This window comes from Kogia breviceps, chromosome 6 (assembly GCF_026419965.1).
Source record: "Kogia breviceps isolate mKogBre1 chromosome 6, mKogBre1 haplotype 1, whole genome shotgun sequence".
Classification (NCBI taxonomy): Eukaryota; Metazoa; Chordata; class Mammalia; order Artiodactyla; family Physeteridae; genus Kogia; species Kogia breviceps.
In genome coordinates, this window is record NC_081315.1 from 84,170,925 (window position 1) to 84,192,032 (window position 21,108).

General features: G+C 37.7%; 2 protein-coding genes across 3 annotated transcripts; one reads left to right on the forward strand and one right to left on the reverse strand.

Moving 5' to 3' along the window:
• Positions 1-896: 896 nt before the first annotated feature.
• On the reverse strand, positions 897-15,398 carry LIAS (lipoic acid synthetase). 2 transcript variants are annotated; one of them, XM_059067089.2, is made up of 11 exons: positions 15,219-15,398; positions 13,931-14,103; positions 12,869-12,962; positions 11,854-11,934; positions 10,525-10,681; positions 10,381-10,438; positions 8,058-8,186; positions 5,844-5,989; positions 5,117-5,187; positions 4,280-4,391; positions 897-1,531 (listed from the first exon to the last, which is right to left on the reverse strand). In XM_059067089.2, the coding sequence occupies exons 1-11, from the start codon at positions 15,261-15,263 to the stop codon at positions 1,479-1,481; spliced, it is 1,119 nt and encodes a 372-aa protein (XP_058923072.1). In that variant the 5' UTR covers positions 15,264-15,398; the 3' UTR covers positions 897-1,478. The 2 variants fall into 2 exon arrangements, with proteins under 2 accessions (XP_058923072.1, XP_058923073.1); XM_059067090.2 differs by lacking the exons at positions 10,381-10,438; positions 10,525-10,681; positions 12,869-12,962 and having other exon boundaries at positions 15,219-15,373.
• On the forward strand, positions 15,283-19,923 carry RPL9 (ribosomal protein L9). Its single transcript, XM_059067103.2, has 8 exons — positions 15,283-15,510; positions 15,961-16,007; positions 16,097-16,212; positions 16,798-16,893; positions 17,868-18,000; positions 18,858-18,938; positions 19,461-19,572; positions 19,846-19,923. The coding sequence occupies exons 2-7, from the start codon at positions 15,962-15,964 to the stop codon at positions 19,562-19,564; spliced, it is 576 nt and encodes a 191-aa protein (XP_058923086.1). The 5' UTR covers positions 15,283-15,510; position 15,961; the 3' UTR covers positions 19,565-19,572; positions 19,846-19,923.
• Positions 19,924-21,108: the final 1,185 nt, after the last annotated feature.

The following is a 21,108-nucleotide window of genomic DNA, read 5'->3' on the forward strand; positions in this document are numbered from 1 at the left end:
TTCAGGTTTTTGGATTAAATTTAACTGCAGAGTATGCTGAGATTGCAAGATGTTTTAAATTTTTAAAATAATTTATCATTTTTAGCTGTATCAGTCAGGATTTTTCTCAATACTATATAACAAAAATAAAACAAAGGAGTAAGTAGACTGTTGAGGTCTGACAAAGACTGCAAATGTCATCCATGACTTCGAATTTCACATATGTATCAAAACAGCTTCATCTTATCATTCACTGTTTTTATGTGTAGTTGTTCCAAATCTAAAACCTTAAGATACATTTGTGCTAATAAAATGCCATTTTAATTATTTTACATTGCGATACCAAAAATTTCATTTGACAAAATGACTCTTCTGCTAAAATGTTTCATTACCAAACTGCCTACACTGTGCAAAATTAGGAAACATCAGATTATGTTACAAAATCAGAGTCTGAAAAGTAATCCATTTTTCCGGTGAAATAATAGATTTTGAAGGAGGGTAGTTGCCAGAGATGTTAAAATGGAAAGTTGATGGGGTTAATTTTACACAACAAAATTTGTTAGGATCTATAAGGAGAGTCAAAGTATATATGGCTCCCTGAGTTAAATTAAAATGTAACTAATTTTCAAAGTTATGCATTTTATAAAAAAAAATTAGTTCACATATTTAAAACTTCAAAACAGAATTGGCTATCCAAATTACATATTTTACAATATTGCCATCTAAGTACTTTCTTTGTGAGATGTAGTAGAAAAACAGGATTCAGAGTCAAAAGATGAATTTGAGTTCTAGTACTTAGGAAAGAAATTCCTCATTCAGGTCATTACTATGACAGAACACAGCCACCTCACCAGAGTGGTGTGGGGAATGAAAGGAACAAATGGATAGTGCATGTGATGTAGCAAACTATTATAAAATGAGAGTTAATATTTTATTTTTAGGTTATATTTCCCCATCTTGGACAACATCGTGGTCTTGGTTTAATAGAGGTCCTAAACAAGCAATCAGCATAAAACTCTTCTGTAGGTCTAAAGTAGTCATATCAATGTGAAGAGTCAACACTGAAACTCTTGTCTTTCTACATTATTCCAACGATGTTATGCTATTATGCAAAGGACATATGCTACTTATAAGTAAACAGATATAATCTCAATCTATTTTGACTGTTTCATCACAGTATGTCATTTTTCAGAAATGAAACGTGACAATGATGTATAGAGGCTTAAATTAAAAGATTTTCTAGAAGTTTTTAATGTATTGTTTAAACTACACTATTAACAGTAAACTCTTACAAAGATGTTTTATGATTACATCATAACAAGCAATTATTTACTGGGACAAAGAAGATATGCTAAAAGACAAATGAATTATTATAATTAAATATGCACAGCTTATTGATATTTTTCGTAAAACAAAAAGACTGGGATATATCCACTGAAGTCTAGGCATTCTGCCATCACTTCTATTACCAACTGTAATCTTGAATGTCTTGTTAAGTGTTAGAGGGCTTTTGTTTTTCTTTTAGCCACTAGATTTTTCAGGAAAAATTCACCTATTTAGGAAAAATAAAAATACAGTAATAGCAAATTAAAGTAAATTTCAGAATAATTATACTTCAGTGTTTCCCTTTAAAGACGACTTTTGTATTTATTGGTGTTTTTCTCTTCTCAAATCTCAATGGCAATAATTTTCTAACCTCACACAGCCCCCATATCTTTGGTCCTTTCCTCAACCATAATGCTTAGTCATTATTCATTTTCTTTTAAAATAGCTTTTTTTTCCATAAATTTATTTATTATTCGTTTTTGGCTGCATTGGGTCTTCGTTGCTGCGCGCGGGCTTTCTCTAGTTGCGGTGAGTGGGGGCTACTCTTCGTTGTGGTGCGCAGGCTTCTCATTGCGGTGACTTCTCTTGTTGTGAAGCATGGGCTCTAGGTGCATGGGCTTCAGCAGTCGCAGCATGCGGGCTCAGTAGTCGTGACACATGGGCTTAGCTGCTCTGCGGCATGTGGGATCTTCCCAGACCAGGGCTCAAACCTGCGACCCCTGCATCGGCAGGTGGATTCTTTTTTTAAAAATTATTTATTTAATTTACTTATTTTTGGCTGTGCTGGGTCTTTGTGGCTGCGCACAGGCTTTCTCTAGTTGCAGTGAGTGGGGGCTACTCTTCATTGTGGTGAGACAGCTTCTCATTGCAGTGGCTTCTCTTGTTGTGGAGCACGGGCTCTAGGCACCCGGGCTTCAGGAATTGTGGCTTGCAGGCTCTGGAGCACAGGCGCAGTAGTTGTGATGCATGGGCTTAGTTGCTCCGCAGCATGTGGGATCTTTCTGGACCAGGGCTTGAACCCATGTCCCCTGCATTGGGAGGAGGATTCTTAACCACTGCGCCACCACGGAAGTCCCTAGTGATTATTCTTAAAAAACTTTTTCTATCACTACAATTTTTACCATTACTCTTTCTAGTAAAGAAATATTATAAAGGGTAACCCTATCATATCTGTGGGCTGCTTCTATGCATTTATTCCACTTCATGTGCACCATCTATTCCTCATCACCAACAAAATACTGCTGTTGGCACAATTCATTTCAGAGAGCAATTCTGCTACATTATTAGCCTGGATCTGATGTATATGAAACCTGCTGCAGTTGAGCAGATTCATTTGATGGCATCTCTTTAGCTTATTCCCCTCTAGGGAAGCAAGAGCTCTCATCTATAATGGGCTTGCTTTCTCTCCACCCCCTACGATGTGCCTGTGCACTAAGTTAGCTGCTTAGAGGGGGCACTTTCACTTTTCAGGTCTTTAGGGTTCCATTTAGTCTATCACTGTTATAGCACGGCTCAAAGCTTATTGGCAGAGTTCAGCACTACAGGCCCAACTTTATGAGGAGTCTGATGAATTTTTCTGTCATCTTAATACATGAGTAGAATTGTGATGATTGTATCTGTACACAATCACCAAGAATCCTAAGACTCATAACTTTGCCAAGTAATGGAGAGAATAATCCGTGCTGCCCCATGCCTCATCTAAATCTGGTAAGAGTAGAACCATATTATCAGATCCTAATCCATCATCTGAATCTAAGACTTTGACCTTTTACTGGTAATTTTAAAGGAATTAAAAAGTTTATAATTCACTTCCTAATTGTTACAAATTTTCCTTACCAAAAATAAAAACAGACAAAACAAAAAAAACCCAAACCAACAAAATAAAAAGTCCTTTCAAATGACATTATTCTACTTTGACCACCCTGGAAGCTGATGTGGGTCCTTTATATATATTTTTAGCTTGCCAGTAGTGCTCCTTAAAGAATAAATCAGTTATTATTGGTTTCCAAAATTCCCACATCCTGTCAGTCAGTGTTGAAGCAAATTCTTGGGTTTTATAACTAAGATAAGCTGTTGTTAGTTCATTAAAATGTCTTCGGTTTCTTTACAGGAACACACTGAATATTACTAACATCTGAACATTAATTTTTACAAATAGAATTTATGCCTAATTTTAACATATCTAGTATTTAGACTCCACTATGTAACAGTCATTTAAAAGATCATTAATAATATAACATGGTTTGGACATACCCCCAAAATAACTAGATGTTTATTCTTGTAATGGCCATTACCACATGACTTTATCTCTTGAAAAAGGCTTTTAGGACGTCCCTGGTGGCGCAGCGGTTAAGAATCCGCCTGCCAATGCAGGGGACACAGGTTTGATCCCTGGTCCTGGAAGATCCCAAATGCTGAGGAGCAACTAAGCCCATGCACCACAGCTACTGAGCCTGTGCTCTAGAGCCCATGAGCCACAACTGCTGAGTCTGTGCTCTAGAGCCCGCGTGCCACACTACTGAAGCCTGTGCACCTAGAGCCCGTGCTCCACAACGAGAGAAACAACAGCAGTAAGAAGCCCATGCACCGCAAGGAAGAGTAGCCTCCACTCGCTGCAACTAGAGAAAGCCCGTGTGCAGCAACGAAGACTCAATGCAGCCAAAAATAAATAAATAAATTAATAAGTTAAAATAAATAATTGCACTGTAGATAGTAAAATTACACTAAACATTTCCATAGGGAAAATAACCTTATGGATTTTTTTTCCTGTTGCTTCTGGGAGGAAAAACGCAAAGATATTAATGCAAGCAGCAATGTTGTCAAATAGATACTTACCCTTATGGAGCAAAGTTCCTAAAGATATTTCAGAAAAAAAAAATTTTTTTTTCTTCCCCACAAAAGACAACCACAGCTGTTATCATTTTAATGTGGAAAATTACAGACTAAATAGAATCATGCTCTGCACTCTACTTACCTGCTTTATATGAAGAACGCACCAGAGGGCCACTTGCAGTATAATGAAATCCAAGTTCATTTCCTACTTTTTCCCAGTATTTGAACTTTTCAGGAGTAATGTATTCTTCAACCTAGATTTAAAGAATTAATTCTAGATTCTAGAATTTTCCTAAATCATTTCAGTTCTATACAAAAATCTACTTGTGGACTATTTGGTCAGAATGTAATTATAGTGAAATTAGAGAGGAGGGGAAACATATCAATTTGGAATTATATTAGCTGTTCCAAAAGGGAAAGAAAATGAGATTATTTGTAGAGATTATATATCTGTATCATTCCTTTATTGACCAACAGGTACAATCAAAAATTAATCACACCTATTTCTATAAGATTCCTGACAGAAAAAAAAAAAAATTCCTTTAGGACAAGACTGTGTTACTCGTCTTCTATCTTCTGCTCGGCACCATGTCTGGCACATGGTCACTACTCAAGAAATGTTTTTTGAATGAATGAATAAATGTCCAATATAGAAACAGGGAGACCTACTTTTCTTTCTTACTTCACCTCTGGCTCTCATATAATTCTAAAACAAATCACAAGATCACCAAGTGTGAATGAACACAACTTCCCAATTAAAAATTTTTTTTCCTGTAGGTCACTTAAGTTATACAATTTTGGGGGCAGCAAATAAGTGCCAGTGTAGCTGCTTTATGCAGATAATAAAATGGAAACTGGAACTTAGAAATATACATGGAACACTACACTAAAAAGCCAGTAGCTTCTTAATTTTACCTAAAGAAAATAAAGATTTAATGCAAATTACCATTAAACATTTGGCAATTTATGGTAGTTGTACCTTAAGGTGGCGCCTTGTTGGCTGCATATATTGTCCTAAAGTCAAACAGTCCACATCTGCTTCACGAAGTACTACAGGAAAAAAAGCACATGTTACATTAGCAGATGTTTTTACAATGCTAACTGTATGCATTGTTGTAAGGAGCAGCTTTTAATTATTATTTGAACTTATTACTCTTTGAACCAATAAATAACTGTAAGTTAGTCAAGGATCTTCAGGTAAGATAAAAGCTTTTATATTTTAAAATTTAAGAAGCGGAAGAATCACAAAGCAAATGGGTTTAATGGACTAAGGTTCAGCGAAGTCCAAAGCACACCATGTTATGTAACAATTCTATAAGTAGGCACTTCCTTAAAGGCCTGAATTCATCCTAGTCATCTTTGGATTGTCAGTGCTTGACAGAGCTCCTGGTACCTGGCTGGACTCAAAAACTGTCTAATGAGTGAATAAGAAAGTAGACAAAGTCATGTTTTTAGTTGATGAAAGGGTGAGAAATAAAATGGGATGCAAATTTCATATCCTGAGCATCCTGTACATCATTTCATAAAGTTTTAAGAAAACATACTTCCTTTCCTTTCTATGCTGCTGTTTATAACATATACTATATGTTTGTTCTCACTGGCACTTTCACTGAGACTATGGAGAAAGCATAACAGGTCCTTCAAAGTGGGATTCCTGCTATCACTCAAATTAAATGGAAAAGAGTTTTCATTTTCAATTTCTTTACCTTTCATCATTGCATATACTTGCTCGTCATTCTCACCTAAACCCAACATTATAGATGTTTTAGAAATAACATCAGGTCGAACTTCCTTGGCATGTTTCAGTATGCGTAGAGACTGGTCAAAATTGGCCCGGGGATCACGAACCTTCCTTGAAAACAGCAAAGCTGCTGTCAGCAAGAATAACCACAAGCTCAACTAAGTACATAATTATGCAAGCTACCTGAAAGACCAGAAAAGTACATTCTGGACATCATGCTACATCATATGGTTCAATGTTAGGATTTTTGCACAAATGTCTAAGTGCTACTTTAGGAAAGAAAATCAAGCTTCACTAGGCCCCCAACTCTTGACTTTTCAGGCCTTTCAAGCCTGGGGCAGAGAAAATGAGAATGGAAGTAATGAATGAAGCAATTCCGAAGCTGAGACTAAGTGATTAGAAGAGTAGTCAAGAGAGAAGGGGAAAAAAGTGGAAGAAAATCTCGATACTGAACAAAGAAAAAACTATTTAACCTGAGCCATTTCAGAGGAATGAAACTTTTATATTCATTTCTAAAGATTAAGCTGCCCTCTGCTGGTAAGTATATAGCCTGACATCTCTTAGGTAAAAAAATACATGATTCTGGAATTTTCACTGCAAAGGATAATGTTTTTTACTTATTATATTTTAAAATTAATTAATTAATTTAATTTTTGGCTGTGTTGAGTCTTCGTTGCTGCGAGTGGGCTTTCTCTAGTTGTGGTGAGCGGGGGCTACTCTTTGTTGCAGAGCACAGGCTCTAGAGCACAGGCTCAGTAGTTGTGGCACACGGGCTTAGTTGCTCCACAGCCATGTCGTATCTTCTGGAACCAGGGCTTTAACGCGTGTCCCCTGCATTGGTAGGTGGATTCTTAACCACTGTACCACCAGGAAGTCCCGGATGTTTTTTAAATGAAAACAGAGAAACTGGCACCCACTGGTGGTGGTATCATGAGATATGACAGGGTTGGAACAGGCTGTGTGCTAGACTTCAACAGGGACCAAACCACCATGGCTTAAATGGATAAGGCCCAAAGGACACAAAGTTGGTGATGTTTAATGAGCCTTCATTTGAATTCTAATGTACCTTTATTTTGTGTAATTGATTTGTTGTTATGGTTGTTATTTTTAATCAGAGACCAGTTCACAGGGAAGAGAGGAAACAAATTAATGAATTTAAAAATAATCACAGTGACTTCTCTGGTGGTCCAATGGGTAGGACTCCATGCTCCCAATGCAGGGGGTCCAAGTTTGATCCCCGGTCGGGGAACTAGATCCCACATGCATGCTGCAATGAAGATCCCTCATGCAGCAACTAAGACCAGGCACAGCCAAGATAAATAAATAAATATTAACACACACACACAATTGATAAAAAGGAAATTACTTTTTGGAAGTTATTTCTCCACTGAATTCAAGTCATGCTCCCTAATATATTTATGATTTAGTGGAAATTCTGGTTATTGTTTATCCTACTTCTTTAACACAGAATAATGTGTAGAACCTAATAAAATCACTATCAAATGCTTTACTAAAATAATGAAAATGAATTATTAATCTTGCCCCAAATTTTTCATTTTTCTGAAATATGAATGTACTTATTGATATAGAATAACAATCTGTAACTATTCCTAACTACTAAAATTATTAGGAAGAGTAAGACAGCATAGTATCTACTTTTTAAAAGAGATCTGAAATACATCTGAGTGTACTAGGTTTTTCTTCAGCATCATTTACTGCATATATTATTGCCGAGTGGATGGTTAAAAGTCTTTTTTTAAAACTACAATCAAAGCAATTGCTCTTGAGTAAGTTTTTCTTTTTGAAAACTGTTCTTTGAAAAAAACAGCTCATTGACACCTGCAATGATACTTTACAAAAAAAAGAAAGGAAAAAAAAGATGCTCATTATTTGTGTGTATACCAAAACATATATGCACATGTATAAATATATAAGTATATATATTACACTTAGATGTTAGTAATTGATACTACTAGGTGGAAATATTATGGGTGTTGTTTATACTCTTTTTGTTGGCTACATTTTTTTATTTTTCTGCAATAGATGTATGTTGTTTTTGTTTAAAAACAGAGTTCACTTTATAAAAGCGAATTACAAAGTTCTCCCCTGAAACAAGTGAGAAAATATAGAAGATTCTAACTTTCCAAACTTCCCAACATTACTCTGTATATGAAATCACCTCTGTAATTCTGGAACTGTTTCTACGTTATGTGCATATACATCTAATCCTGACAGAGCAACTTTTTCTACTGCTTTAAGATCTCCTCGGAAATCAGGGGTGAGACATTCCACAAGGATTTTCGGATTCCTAGGGTGAAAAAGAGGCAAGTATCAAACTGAGGAAAAGAATTGACATAACTGTTGCTCAAAATAGAAGTCACCAGTACTCATTCAGTATCAGTTTCAACACGGTAAGCTTTAGAACCTTGTCAAGAATAGCATGAACACACAAATTATATATGAGCTGTTAAATGAAAAACAAACAAAAAACCCCCAAAACCAAACAAACCTATAACATCAAATAATATGCATACTGTGGTTAAAACACATCTGCATGTAAATAATGATCAGAATAAATTTGGGGATTATACAGAATTTTAAACTTTATTAAGTAGGTATTAAAAAATTGTTTAAAGGAATTAAAATACAAATATAAAACATTAAATATAAAATAACCTTTGTATTTTTTAAAAAAATAAATTGGGATATCTATTATGTGAATGCAAATATTAATTCCTCTAATTTTGCATTCTTTTAAAATTCATGAATAGTGTCCTCCTTCCGTCCTCTAGACAAATATTTCACAAGTGCTCTGACCTTTAAAAACTATCTTCTGAGTTGCTGAGTCATGAGCTTTGCTTAAATGAAATACAAGCTAAACATTAATCTTCCTATTTATATTCTGGCTATCTTTATGCATTCAAGCATTAAAATATGAACTAGGTCATAAAGCTGTTCCCTTTGACAAGTAGTAGAAATGACTGGGAAACTAAAACTTTTTCACAAACCCAACTGCAAAGTTTTTTTTGGAGCTGTTTCATGCGAGAACAGATGTAGAAAGGACCACATACACACCCTCCCATGGATACAAGAAATGCTCAAAGAACACACCTTATAACTCACTGTTTTGTTAACTGCAAGTTGAGACTCATTAGTAGTTTGTGAGATCAATTTTGTGGGTGGCAAACAAAACTTTTTTTAAATGAACTATAAAACAATAAAGTAGAAAATATTGGGGGAATCACTGAAAAAACATTTACTGAGGGTGCTAGACTAGTACTGAGCTGTGGAAAATAAGCACAGGGCTTCCCTGGTGGCGCAGTGGTTAAAAATCCGCCTGTCAATGCAGGGGACACAGGTTCGAGCCCTGGTCCAGGAAGATTCCACATGCCGTGGAGCAACTAAGCCCGTGCACCACAACTACTGAGCCTGCGCTCTAGAGGCCACAAGCCACAACTACTGAAGCCCGTGCACCGCAACTAGAGAAAGCCCATGCAGCAATGAAGACCCAATGCAGCCAAAAATAAATAAATAAATATTTTAAAAAGAAATAAACTCCTTTTAAAATGCCTTTTTTTTTTTTTTTTTTTTGCGGTACGCGGGCCTCTCACTGTTGTGGCCTCTCCCGTTGCGGAGCACAGGCTCCGGACGCGCAGGCCTAGCGGCCATGGCTCACGGGCTTAGTTGCTCCGCGGCATGTGGGATCTTCCCGGACCAGGGCACGAACCCGTGTCTCCTGCATCGGCAGGCGGATTCTCAACCACTGCGCCACCAGGGAAGCCCTAAAATGCTTTTTAAATACACAGAATTTACATGTCAATAAAATGTGAGTTATGGGTAAAATTCCCAGGGCATATCAATAGTGATAAAATTTATATCAAGATTACATAATTTGGGCTACCCTGGTGGCGCACTGGTTGAGAGTCCACTTGCCGATGCAGGGGACACAGGTTCGTGCCCTGGTCCGGGAAGATCCCACATGCTGTGGAGCAGCTGGGCCCATGAGCCATGGCCGCTGAGCCTGCACATCCGGAGCCTGTGCTCCGCAATGGGAGAGGCCACAACAGTGAGAGGCCCGCGTACCGCAAAAAAAAAAAAAAAGGAACATATTTTAACAATGTGGGAGTTTATCTCATCCTAACTTCTTCTAGATGATGGTTTATTTAAATCAGTGCTAGGAAGACTAGTTTTATACTTCTCATAAAATTACTCAAAGTTTAGACTGACACTCAAATATGAAGGAGGGGTTCTACGGACTAAAGGTCCATGAATAAGTTTGTGTCCCTACATCCCTAAAATTTCTGTGAATATGTATCTGTATGTTTGAACACGACTTTTCTGGAGAAAAGACCACATAATTTCCAGCAGATTATGAGACAGGTTTATAATCCCCACAAAAGGTTAATAACCACTGCTTTAAGGTAAAGACCTAAAATAAACTGAATTTACATAGATCAACAAAAGTCCTTAAATTACACAAGCAAATGCAAAAACAAGTGTACCTTTCCTTTAAGTAAGACACAGTCTTTGCAAAGTGCTCAGCTCCTCCATCAGGCATATCTAGAAACAAAACAGTCCATTGCTTAAGATGATGTCATAACTTAATAAGAGCCAATTTCTGGAAGAGGTAATGATGATGCACTAACCATCTCGATCCACAGACGTCAGGACTACATAATCCAGACCCCACTCTGCAATTGCCTTTGCAGTATTGTAGGGCTCATTGGCATCCAGTGGAGGTGGATTTCTTGCAGTCTTAACAGAACAAAATCTACAACCTCTTGTACATGTGTCACCCATCAACTAGAATAGAGATGTTACAATTTAAATCAAATAAACAGATGACTTAGAGAATGTAATGTTAAGGGACTAAAACTGCAATGAATGTAAAACTTTGATTCTGTTTTTAAGAAATTTAAAACATTCAAAGCTAAACAATACAGTTAAGGAATACGGACATATATGGTAAAACTAAAGAAAAGGAAAGGCAAGGGATAAAACCAGTGATTTCCATCATGGAGTATTAGAATCACTCCTTCCTTCAAGAATTGACATTGCATAACTTAGATAAGCTCTCTGGTTGGCTCTGTATTATTCCAGAAGGAGCTCTATCTCATAAGAATCCCCAGCTCGTCTAAATAGTCTCTTGCTGATATAACTCAACAGTTTATCAGACATTCCTCAGACAAGTATGAATTTTCAGTTGCACATAATTTATATTTAACCCAATACTTCAATCTCCAAACTCCTCTGTATAAATAATATGGTAGATTGCATTGCTAATCCTGTTTCTTACTCTATCATATTAAGATTATACATCTCACCCACTGCCATGTAACTTGCAGGGCCCACCTACTTGGGGAGGAAGTTATGTCTCTTCTCCCACTCAGGCTTGGCTTGGGCATGTGCCTTATTTTGGCCAATAGAATGATAGCAGCCATGACGGAGCAGAAGCCTCAAATGTGCATGGATGGTTGACTTGCCCTCTTGTGCTCCTTCCATCCTCCATGATAAGAATATGCCTTGGAGAGCCACCGGTCCATGAATAAAGCTCTCTAGAGCAGACCTGAACCCAACCTACTTCCTGGAGTCCAGCTTAGCCCAGTCAAGAACAGATGAACATGGGCCAACTGCAAGTCCCATGAGGGAGAAAAATAAATGCTTATTATTTAAGGGGCAAAATGAATAACAAGTTAAGCCAACATGAAGAACATTTCCAAAAATTAATAGAAGAGATATCTCAAGGCAGCACATGATTAACCATCAGGTAGATGGAAGAATCAATAATACATGTATTCAGAGAAGGGTGAGATCATAACAGGCTGGATTATTCTGTCGGGTTTTTTTCCCACGTTTATCATAAACTCATATGTAACAAGAAATCTGATCAGAGATTCATAATGTACATTTGTAGGAGAAAGAGACAAAACATTTCCTTTCAGTATCTAGACTTTAGAATTTGAGGCTGGCCTTACCATGATTGTGGCAGTGGCAGTGGCGTGTTCTCCGCCTCCCCAACACTCTCCAATATTGGGACATCGAGCTTCCTCACATACCTGTGGGTAAAAGGGAACTGAATACAGTCAGGTTGAAAATACTTACCAATTGAGCAAATTAGTCATCAGGCATGTTTACACTATCCATTCTTCATAGCATATTTATGAAGAAATTCACTATTCAAAAATGCTGTTAAAACTGTCGAAGTATATAGATATTAGGATTCCATTTTTAAATTAAAAATTATATGAAGGGACTTCCCTGGTGGCGCAGTGGTTAAGAATCCACCTGCCAATGCGGGGGACACGGGTTCGAGCCCTGGTCTGGAAAGATCCCACATGCCACAGAGCAACCATGTGGCCCGTGCACCACAACCACTGAGCCTGGGCACCTAGAGCCCTGAACCCCGCCACTGCAATGAGAAGCCTGTGCACCACAACAAAGAGTAGCCCCCACTTGCCACAAGTAGAGAAAGCCCACACGTAGAAACAGAGACCCAACGCAGCCAAAAATAAATAAATAAATAAATAAGTAAATTTTAAAAAACAACAACAACAAAAACTATATTAATGTATGTATTTTACATGTGCAAATAAAAAGGTCTGCAAGGGTATATGTTGAACAGTTAAAGTGGTATAACAATTAAACATTTGAGATTGCATATAGGATGCTTCACATTTAATATACCCTTTCCAACAAGCATGTACTTAATTTGTAACATAAAACACACAAAAACCCTCATTCCCGAAATTGCAGAAAAAAATTTTTTTGTACTATTAAATGAAAGGTTAAAAAATACAATTACTTTTTCTTCTTTTGCAGGGAAAATAATCTTTAAATGTATTTCCATTACTGACAGTAATATATCACTAAACATCTTTATTTACTTTCCTTGCTATTTTTGATATGTATTTTATTAATTTTTAAGTTACATATATATGGAAAAATTACGGCTTCTGGTAAAGAGGGATATTTAACCCTCTGATAACTTACTGTATGAAGATTTAAATTCCGCAATGTATTTTTCAGTTTATTGTAATTTTTCCCCATGGGAATCTCTGTCTTTAGCCATGGAGGTAGTCTTAACCTGAGGAAAGCCAAATATAACTATACATTAACAAGTATGTTCCCAAATAATCACACAGCTTTGAAGTTACTCTGCTCTATTACAATTCCTAGTTAGGAATTTTCCCCCCATAATCCTGGATTAACTCTTTTAATTTCTGCCATAGGAGTAATAACAGAGAATGAAATTTAGATTTACTCAAACCACTTTAGAAAACACCTATAACTATGTCTAGCAGGGCACTGTGCTCATGTCTACTTTTGCAAAGGCACAGAGTAACACCATCCCAATAAAAAAATGAAGAAGTTTTTGAACATCTCATTCCCTAAAAAATAATACTGACAAAAAGTTCTATATTTGTTCAGATTAAGGAGAGATCCCACAAGTGAACTTTCTGCTCTACATTCTGATTTTGATAGTTATTAAGTGGAAAAAAATCTAAAATTTGGAGTGAAGACTACATTTCCTCAGGTTCCCTTTGACTTCCACCCACTTGTGATCTAGAAGTTGCTAGGTAAGGTATCTCCCAATACAATTTGCTCTCTGCACTAAATTCCCTTACAATTCTTTTAAACTAGGGCATGCTATCCATAGATCACATGTACATTGACTAGGCGAAGCAACAAGTTAGATAACCGACACCCAGTAACAATGAAAAACTTATTAAAGTGTCATAGACTAGTAACAAGGTGATAATCTTTGCTCTCTGAAGAAATTTGTTGCTGGATGGAAAATGGGAGATGGTGGTGTAGGATGGCTAGGAACCTCCTAGGAAGGTTGAAGAAAAACTGTCAGAGGGCAGAGAGAAAAGAAACAGATTCCAACAATCTCACCTATTCACCTATTCTCTGTTTGTTATCACTTCTTTCTAATGATTTTTAGCTAAATTTAACAAGCTGATTAAAAATATACCATAGGGCTTGGTTATATCTGAAAATGATGCACTATGAAGAAATGGGACATAAAAATTACCTCAAAATTTCAATTACCTTTCTCCTTTCTGGCGTTTTAAGTCTCCTTTATATTCGTCCCAGGTGCTCTTGTCTGCTAGATCACCAGATACAAAATCTTGAAGGTCTGGTCCATTCTGTAAAAATTTCTTTTTTTCATCTGGTAAGGAACTTATTTCTCTGACTGGACTGCATAAATATCTTCCAAATACCTAAACAAAGGGTTCATTATGACATTTATTTAGTGGGGTTTGGAATAACTTAGTTTTAACCTATTTTAATACCTAAAAGGAAGGGTAAAGCCCAGAGAACTGATTCAGAAATTATGTCAAACTATTTACAAGCTCTGTGTAGGAGCTGAGAATCTAAGATTAAGGAGGACCCAAGGGGAACAAACCAAACCTAAAGGAAAACGGGAGCTGACCATTTCCTGCTGGATTTAGAATAGATTTGGAAACCGTTGGAACTGGCTAACATGCCACACTCTTCATGTAACCCATTTAGGTACTAAAAGTCTGTTTTTCAAGTTTAAATTTCAATAAGGGAGAAGACGCTACAGCTTTGAATTTTCTATTCCTGACTTGAGTCAAGGACGTTTAAATGAAATTTGAAGTAAATCTCTCTGCTTTGGACTTTGTATAAGCATACGTGTTAAAACGTAGAGGTAAGTGCTCAACTAGTTTCACAGAACTTGAAGAAGGGAAACCAAACCTAACGTTTTAATTCTCTAGGTTACATTCTGTGTTTAAAGAAGGAAGTCACTCAATATGTATTTGTTGACTGTAAGAAGTCATTGGCTTCTAGATCTGAACACACACGGACAAGACAGCCAAAACACTACAAAATTCAAGAGTCAGTACTTATAAAGCAAAAGAACCTTCAAGAATTAAAAAAAAAAAATACAGTGCCTATTAATGCTGCACGATTGCTATTGTACTTGCCCAGGTCTCCCGCTCGAGTCTAGAGCATAGATTTGGGTTCTAATTGCCCAAACTGGTGTCTAGTACACAAGAAGAGCTCAAAGTAGTAATACGGAGTGCTCACCGCAATGCTCCTATTACGCTCCAATAAATACAGAGTACAAATCACTGATAAGCAGAAAAAAAAAGCTCTCAGCGCCAGCCAGAGAGACCTACAAACAAACCAGTACCAGAGACGTAACCTCGTGGGGGTGTCGGAAGAATTAAATGAGATACCACAAGAAAGATGTTTAGAACAGTACCTGGCTCGAAGTAAACACTCAGTAAGCGCTGGCATTATTGGGCGCTCTAAAGGGATGGGAGCTCCCTCCACCCCACGCCCGCAACCTGCTCGCCCCGCAGCTCACCCGGGGGCCCACGGTGAGGACCGCGCCCCCGCAGCGTAGAGACATCCCTCTCTTTTTTTTCTAGCAGGGCCGAACGATCACTAATTCCCGGGAAAAGAAAGATGGAACCACCGTCACTCGATTCACGACCGACAACCTGAGCCACACCTGACCTTGCGGAACCTGCGCTGCTCTGCGATTGGCTGCTTTAGCCTAGTAGCGTCGCGCGCTTATGACGCTATACGCAGGACTCCTACGGCCTATAAGAACGTGATGACGAAAGACGCTCTCTCTTTGCCGCATCTACTGTGAGGTGAGGTTGGCAACTGTAGTCGGTGGGCCTTGGGAATCTGAAGCCATCGGCTTAGGGAAAGCCAGCGGCGCGAGTCTGGCCCTCGGAAACCCTATCTTGGTTGTCTCCCCACGCGGCGAACGCCGTATGAATTTGGTTGCGATGGGATTCGAGCCCTGTCCTGGGCTTTTAGGCCTACCCCCGCTCCTCAGCCTTGCCGGGATGGCGCCGGCTTGATGGGAGTCCCAGGGTTGCGCTGAGCGGGAGTTGGCCCGTTGGGCTTATAACACGCGCCGAGGAGCTGCTCCTTCCTGTCCAGGGCGTAGTGGGGGCCGCTCTCCGTGCTGGTCTTCTCGTATCCTTCCCGGGATTTTTGCCTGCGGTCTCTGGTAGGAGTGGAGCTCCGTGCATCGTAGTTTGGTCGAAAACAGGTCCTCTGCGGCCTTCTTACCCCAAGTGTTTGTGTTTCAGAATGAAGACCATTCTCAGCAATCAGACTGTCGACATTCCAGAAAATGGTAATAGACTTGGTGTTTGCATTTTTCTTACATCTTTACTACATGCTCTATACCTTGTTCTGAGGCCTCACGAATACGTTCTCTCCTAGTCGACATTACTCTGAAGGGACGCACAGTTATTGTGAAGGGCCCCAGGGGCACCCTGCGGAGGGACTTCAATCACATCAATGTAGAACTCAGTCTCCTTGGGAAGAAAAAGAAGAGGGTGAGTTTTTGTTTTTTGACACTTCAGTTGCTTGTTTGGAAGGTTGTGATTTAAGAGCATCAAATTGGGTTGCTTTTAAAATTACGGAATTGAGGTTCCATGTTTTAACTTAAAATTTGGTGTCCAGAAGCGTAATTAGTTTCGGTGTTGTTGCTTCAGTGAAATTGGAAAAACAGATTCTGAACAGAGTGGATTATAAAAGATCAGTACTAGTAGTTGTCATTCGTGTCAGGTCTTAATGCTGTTACAAGTTTATTTTTCATCTGGTTGTTTTGTAAGAATCTTAGGAACTCAGCAGTAGGTCTTTTAAACCCGGTATTTTAGTTTCCCAGGAGTGAAGTTTGGTGCAGCTTGTACAAAACTTGTGTTCTGGGTTGTCATTCCTTTGTGAAGTAGTAGTGTACCTGTAATGTACAGTAACAAAAATGTTAATTGAGGGCTTTGTGGTTTAATTTTTCCTTGAAAATCATGTGTTTTAATTTGGGCAAATACTAGAATCTAGATTACTTACTGCGAATGAATGGACTTTTTTCCAAGCCTACTTACTACTGGAAAGAATTTTCTAAAGTTTTTGTTCTGTTACAGCTCCGGGTTGACAAATGGTGGGGGAATAGAAAGGAACTGGCCACTGTTCGCACTATCTGTAGTCATGTACAGAACATGATCAAGGGTGTTACACTGGTAAGCAGGTTAACCAGACTACTTTGTTTTGGAAGGGGAGGTTTCTCAGCTGTGATTTATGTATGCAACATAAATGTCTGTTGTAGAGAATAGATTATGCATGTAATTTAGTGAGTTATATGTACTTATTAAGTACTTGGGAAAAAGTGATCTTGGCAAATGTGTATAATAGGCATTCCTGGGTCTTAGGATTAAGTGATGTGAGTAAAGATTGAGTGATAAATAAAAGTAAAAACCAGATGGTCTTAATAGTATGCTGATGGTGTTTTTTCCACACAAAATAGGACTCACCTTCAGGGTGCATTTTTTTATATATATAAAAAATGTAACATACAGGGTAGGCTTTGGTTTCTTGTTTTATGTCTGTCGCCACCAGGACCTCTTGTAGGGATAGAAAAAGGTGGATCTAATTTCTGAGCTCCCTGTCCATTTCCTTAAAAACATACCAGGTTAGGTTCCTTGAGGGCGGGGGGCCTGTCTTGGTGTCAGTTTTTGTGATCTGGCGTACCTTAGTAACTCAGTATGTTAGCTTACTGTCCCAGATGAAGGGCTTTGGGCTTCTCCTTTAAATGGGAAACTAGCATTGTTTACTGTGGGCATAGCAGGTGGTAAAATACATGCTTCCTTAAGGAGCTTCACAGTCCAGTGAGGAGACACAGAAACACATGTTTGTGTGTAAAATTGTTGTAAGGCTTGGTGTAGGTGATACATTTTACAAAACCTTGACAATGAGTGCTGCGTGAGAACTGTTTCAGTTTCCTTTGTCAGGAAGGAGGAAATTTTCCCCTAAAGTCTCCATTGATAATTTCTAGAGATTTGGTCATCCTTTTCTAGGTGTAGGGAGGGAGACAGCCCTGACAAGTATGTAAATGTTCCCTATAAAAGGGTAACTCCTACTTGGTTTTCAGAGAAAAACTGGAAATCCTATCTTTCAAGTTTCTCAGCATTACTAATAGTTTGTCTGTTTAACCTAGGGCTTCCGATACAAGATGAGGTCTGTGTATGCTCACTTCCCCATCAACGTTGTTATTCAGGAGAATGGTTCTCTTGTTGAAATCCGAAATTTTTTGGGTGAAAAATACATCCGCAGGGTTCGGATGAGGCCAGGTATGGTTTAGAAATTTTCTTTCTATTTGTGAAGGCTGGTATTTTGGTTTAGCTATAAATAAGACCAGATTTATTTCAGAATTATCCAGTTTGATTATGGCTTTGTATCATATTTATACCATTTGTGGTTCCTGAAGGCTTACACTTGGGGTAGTTTGCAGGCCATGGGAGCTGTGATTGGTTTTGCAAACTGAAATCCAAAAAAAGACCATTTGAATAGAGGTTATTAATACCTAGATTTCCTATCAAGTCTCAGCTCTCACTGTCAGCCTTGGGCAGATTACCTCTATGTAGCTCATTTTACTCATCTGTAAAATTGGGAACATCTCATGATTAAATGACTTGAAATTGAAATGCTTTTTAAAAATAGTTCTTGTCTGATGCATAGTTAACACGGAAGCATTAGAAAGTTTTAAAACTTAGTGCTCGATGCTTTTTGATTCTGTTGAATTGGTGTATGAAGAAGGGATTGTACCAATTAATGGCTCTACAAAAATATTACATGATAGTTGCTATGGTCAGCAATACTTAATGAGAACCCTTAGGTGAAAAATGAGCTTTGAGGGATACCAAATATACAGTAGAAGTAATACTGGATACAGATCTTTGTACAGCTAAATCCTACTAGCTGAATACCTTTTTCTCATACTCCTTAATTGAATCCTAGTCTGTAATCAGTCTGGGACAGATTCATTCAAGCAGGAATACAAGATTGGCCCAGATAATACAGATTCTGTTACAAAACAATTTGTTTGGTGTGTGGAATTTTAAATGGAATAAATTGCTACTTAATTTAAATATTTTAAATATGCTACAGATCTTATGTTGACACTATGCATATGCTCTTACCTTTTTAGGTGTTGCTTGTTCAGTATCTCAGGCCCAGAAAGATGAGTTGATTCTTGAAGGAAATGACATTGAACTTGTGTCAAATTCAGGTTTGTATGTTTACTGTGCCTGATTATGCCCATAAAATCTTACCTAAATCTTGTAGTTGAATACATGGTATACGTTCTTTTAGTGGGCTTTTTTCTTTTTTTTCATCCGTTTATTTTACTTACAGTGTTCCATGGGGAGTTTGTAAAGACACTGGTCAGTCAGTTAAAAACGGACCTAGGAACTCTTTGTACAGAAAAATAATTAGACTTGTGAAGGCACAAAAGAAAAGACTCTTAAGTACATTGGATATTAATAGGGACAAAAGGACTCAGGTTTACTTTGTTATACCTCTAATATAGCAATCAAACATAAGTAACTGTAAATAAAAAAATTGGGGGGAAGGAGAGAGAAAGCAGAACAATGAGATCAACAAAAAGATTGGTGAGTTTTTTTTAATTGTGGGACTCTAATCTATCCTGAAGATATTTAGGTTTTAAGTATATATATAGCATGTAATAAAATACTTGCTTATGATGGGTTTGGCTGATAAAATAATTGCCTTATCTTTTTCACTCTTACAGCTGCTTTGATTCAGCAAGCCACAACAGTTAAAAACAAGGATATCAGAAAATTTTTGGATGGTATCTATGTTTCTGAAAAAGGAACAGTTCAGGCTGATGAATAAGATCTGAGGTAGGTTCTTGTAATGTCCATATAAATTTTATTAACTGCTTTAGTTGGGGGTCTTAATTAAGAGACTTAAACTGGAGGTGTAGCAAAGGTAGAAAATGGAGAGCTGCATTCTGGAACACAGTAAATTTGGCAGAATAAGAGATAGAATTGACACATTTTTACTATGAACCAGTAAGTCATAATCTTAAAGTATGGTTTAGATGATTCAGAGTAGAACTTTTCTGGGCAAGGATATTGATGGAGATTTACTGACATTTTCATTTCTTTTTACAGTGATCCAGTTACAGAAACTGCAAGAGGCCAGGCTCATGTGATATTTTTAAAATGAATAAAAGCTCTTTTGACTTGGGACTTTTTCTTAAATTGATTATCCTTTCCAACTATTTGGCCAGTAAGCAGCTAAGTAAATTCTAGTGTGCTAAGAACAATAACAGAAGGAATAGGAGGGGTTATTTTAGTAAGACTTAATGGGAGAAGTGGTTTGAAGGAATAGCAAGAGTATTTCAGGCAAGAGGAATATGGGTACCAGTGACAGGCGACACTGTGGTTGTTCATTATTGGATGAAGAACTTTGGGAGATGTCCTGAAGGTATATGTAATTTTGCAGAGGCACAAATTTGAATATTTGTGAGGGTAAGTGTCTGAGTCACAGTAACTGTGTGAAAAAGCAGCTGAGAAGTGATACAGTCTTAGTAAGAATTAGAAGATGGAGTTAATTTATATTCATGATAAACATGGTTGCGGTGTCCCAAGGTTCTCCGTTTTAGCGTAATTTCAGCCATTTACTCCTATGTCCTAGTCCTTGATATAAAAAAAACTTCTAACCCTTCCATAGTCTCTCCATTCCATGTGTCATGCTTTAGATACACTACCATACTAGACTATCTTAACTCAATAGGATTGCCTCTAAATCTCTTCCTTGATAGAAACTCCAACTTGATGATTTCTCAGGCAAAACTTAACATTCATGTTTGATTTCTCTAACATCCTGTGTCTAGTCTGTTAGAAAAATCTGTGGGCTGTGCCTTCAAAGTAAGGTATGTTCAGGGACTAAGCAAGAAAAAATAAAACCCATTTGGAACATAAGGATCTTAAAAGATTTTCATTTAGATAAATTAAATTTTTATATTGAGTTAATAATCTTTGGTTTGATAACAATGGTTAAGTAAGAAATGGGTGAAATTGTAAATGCAAGTTTTGCTTTGAAATATTTTAGATGAGGTTTGAGGTAGGCATTGGATGGCGTTCTAGATCTAGGGTTTCAATACATTGATATTTGTTGAAGCTGAATGATGGGGATTCATTATACTATTCCTATTTGCATGAAGTTTTGAAATTTTTCACAATTAGAAGATGAAGCCAAAACCCTTTAAACTGATCTACCCTTGCTCCTCCCTCTCCCATCTGTTCTCAGCAGTAACCAGAATGCATTTTTCAAACTCCCTCATAACCTTTCTGACTACACTGACTGAGTTGACCTTCCTGCTCAATACCACTGCCTTAAAGCCTTCAAGTTGTCTTTCCCTTTGGAGTGAC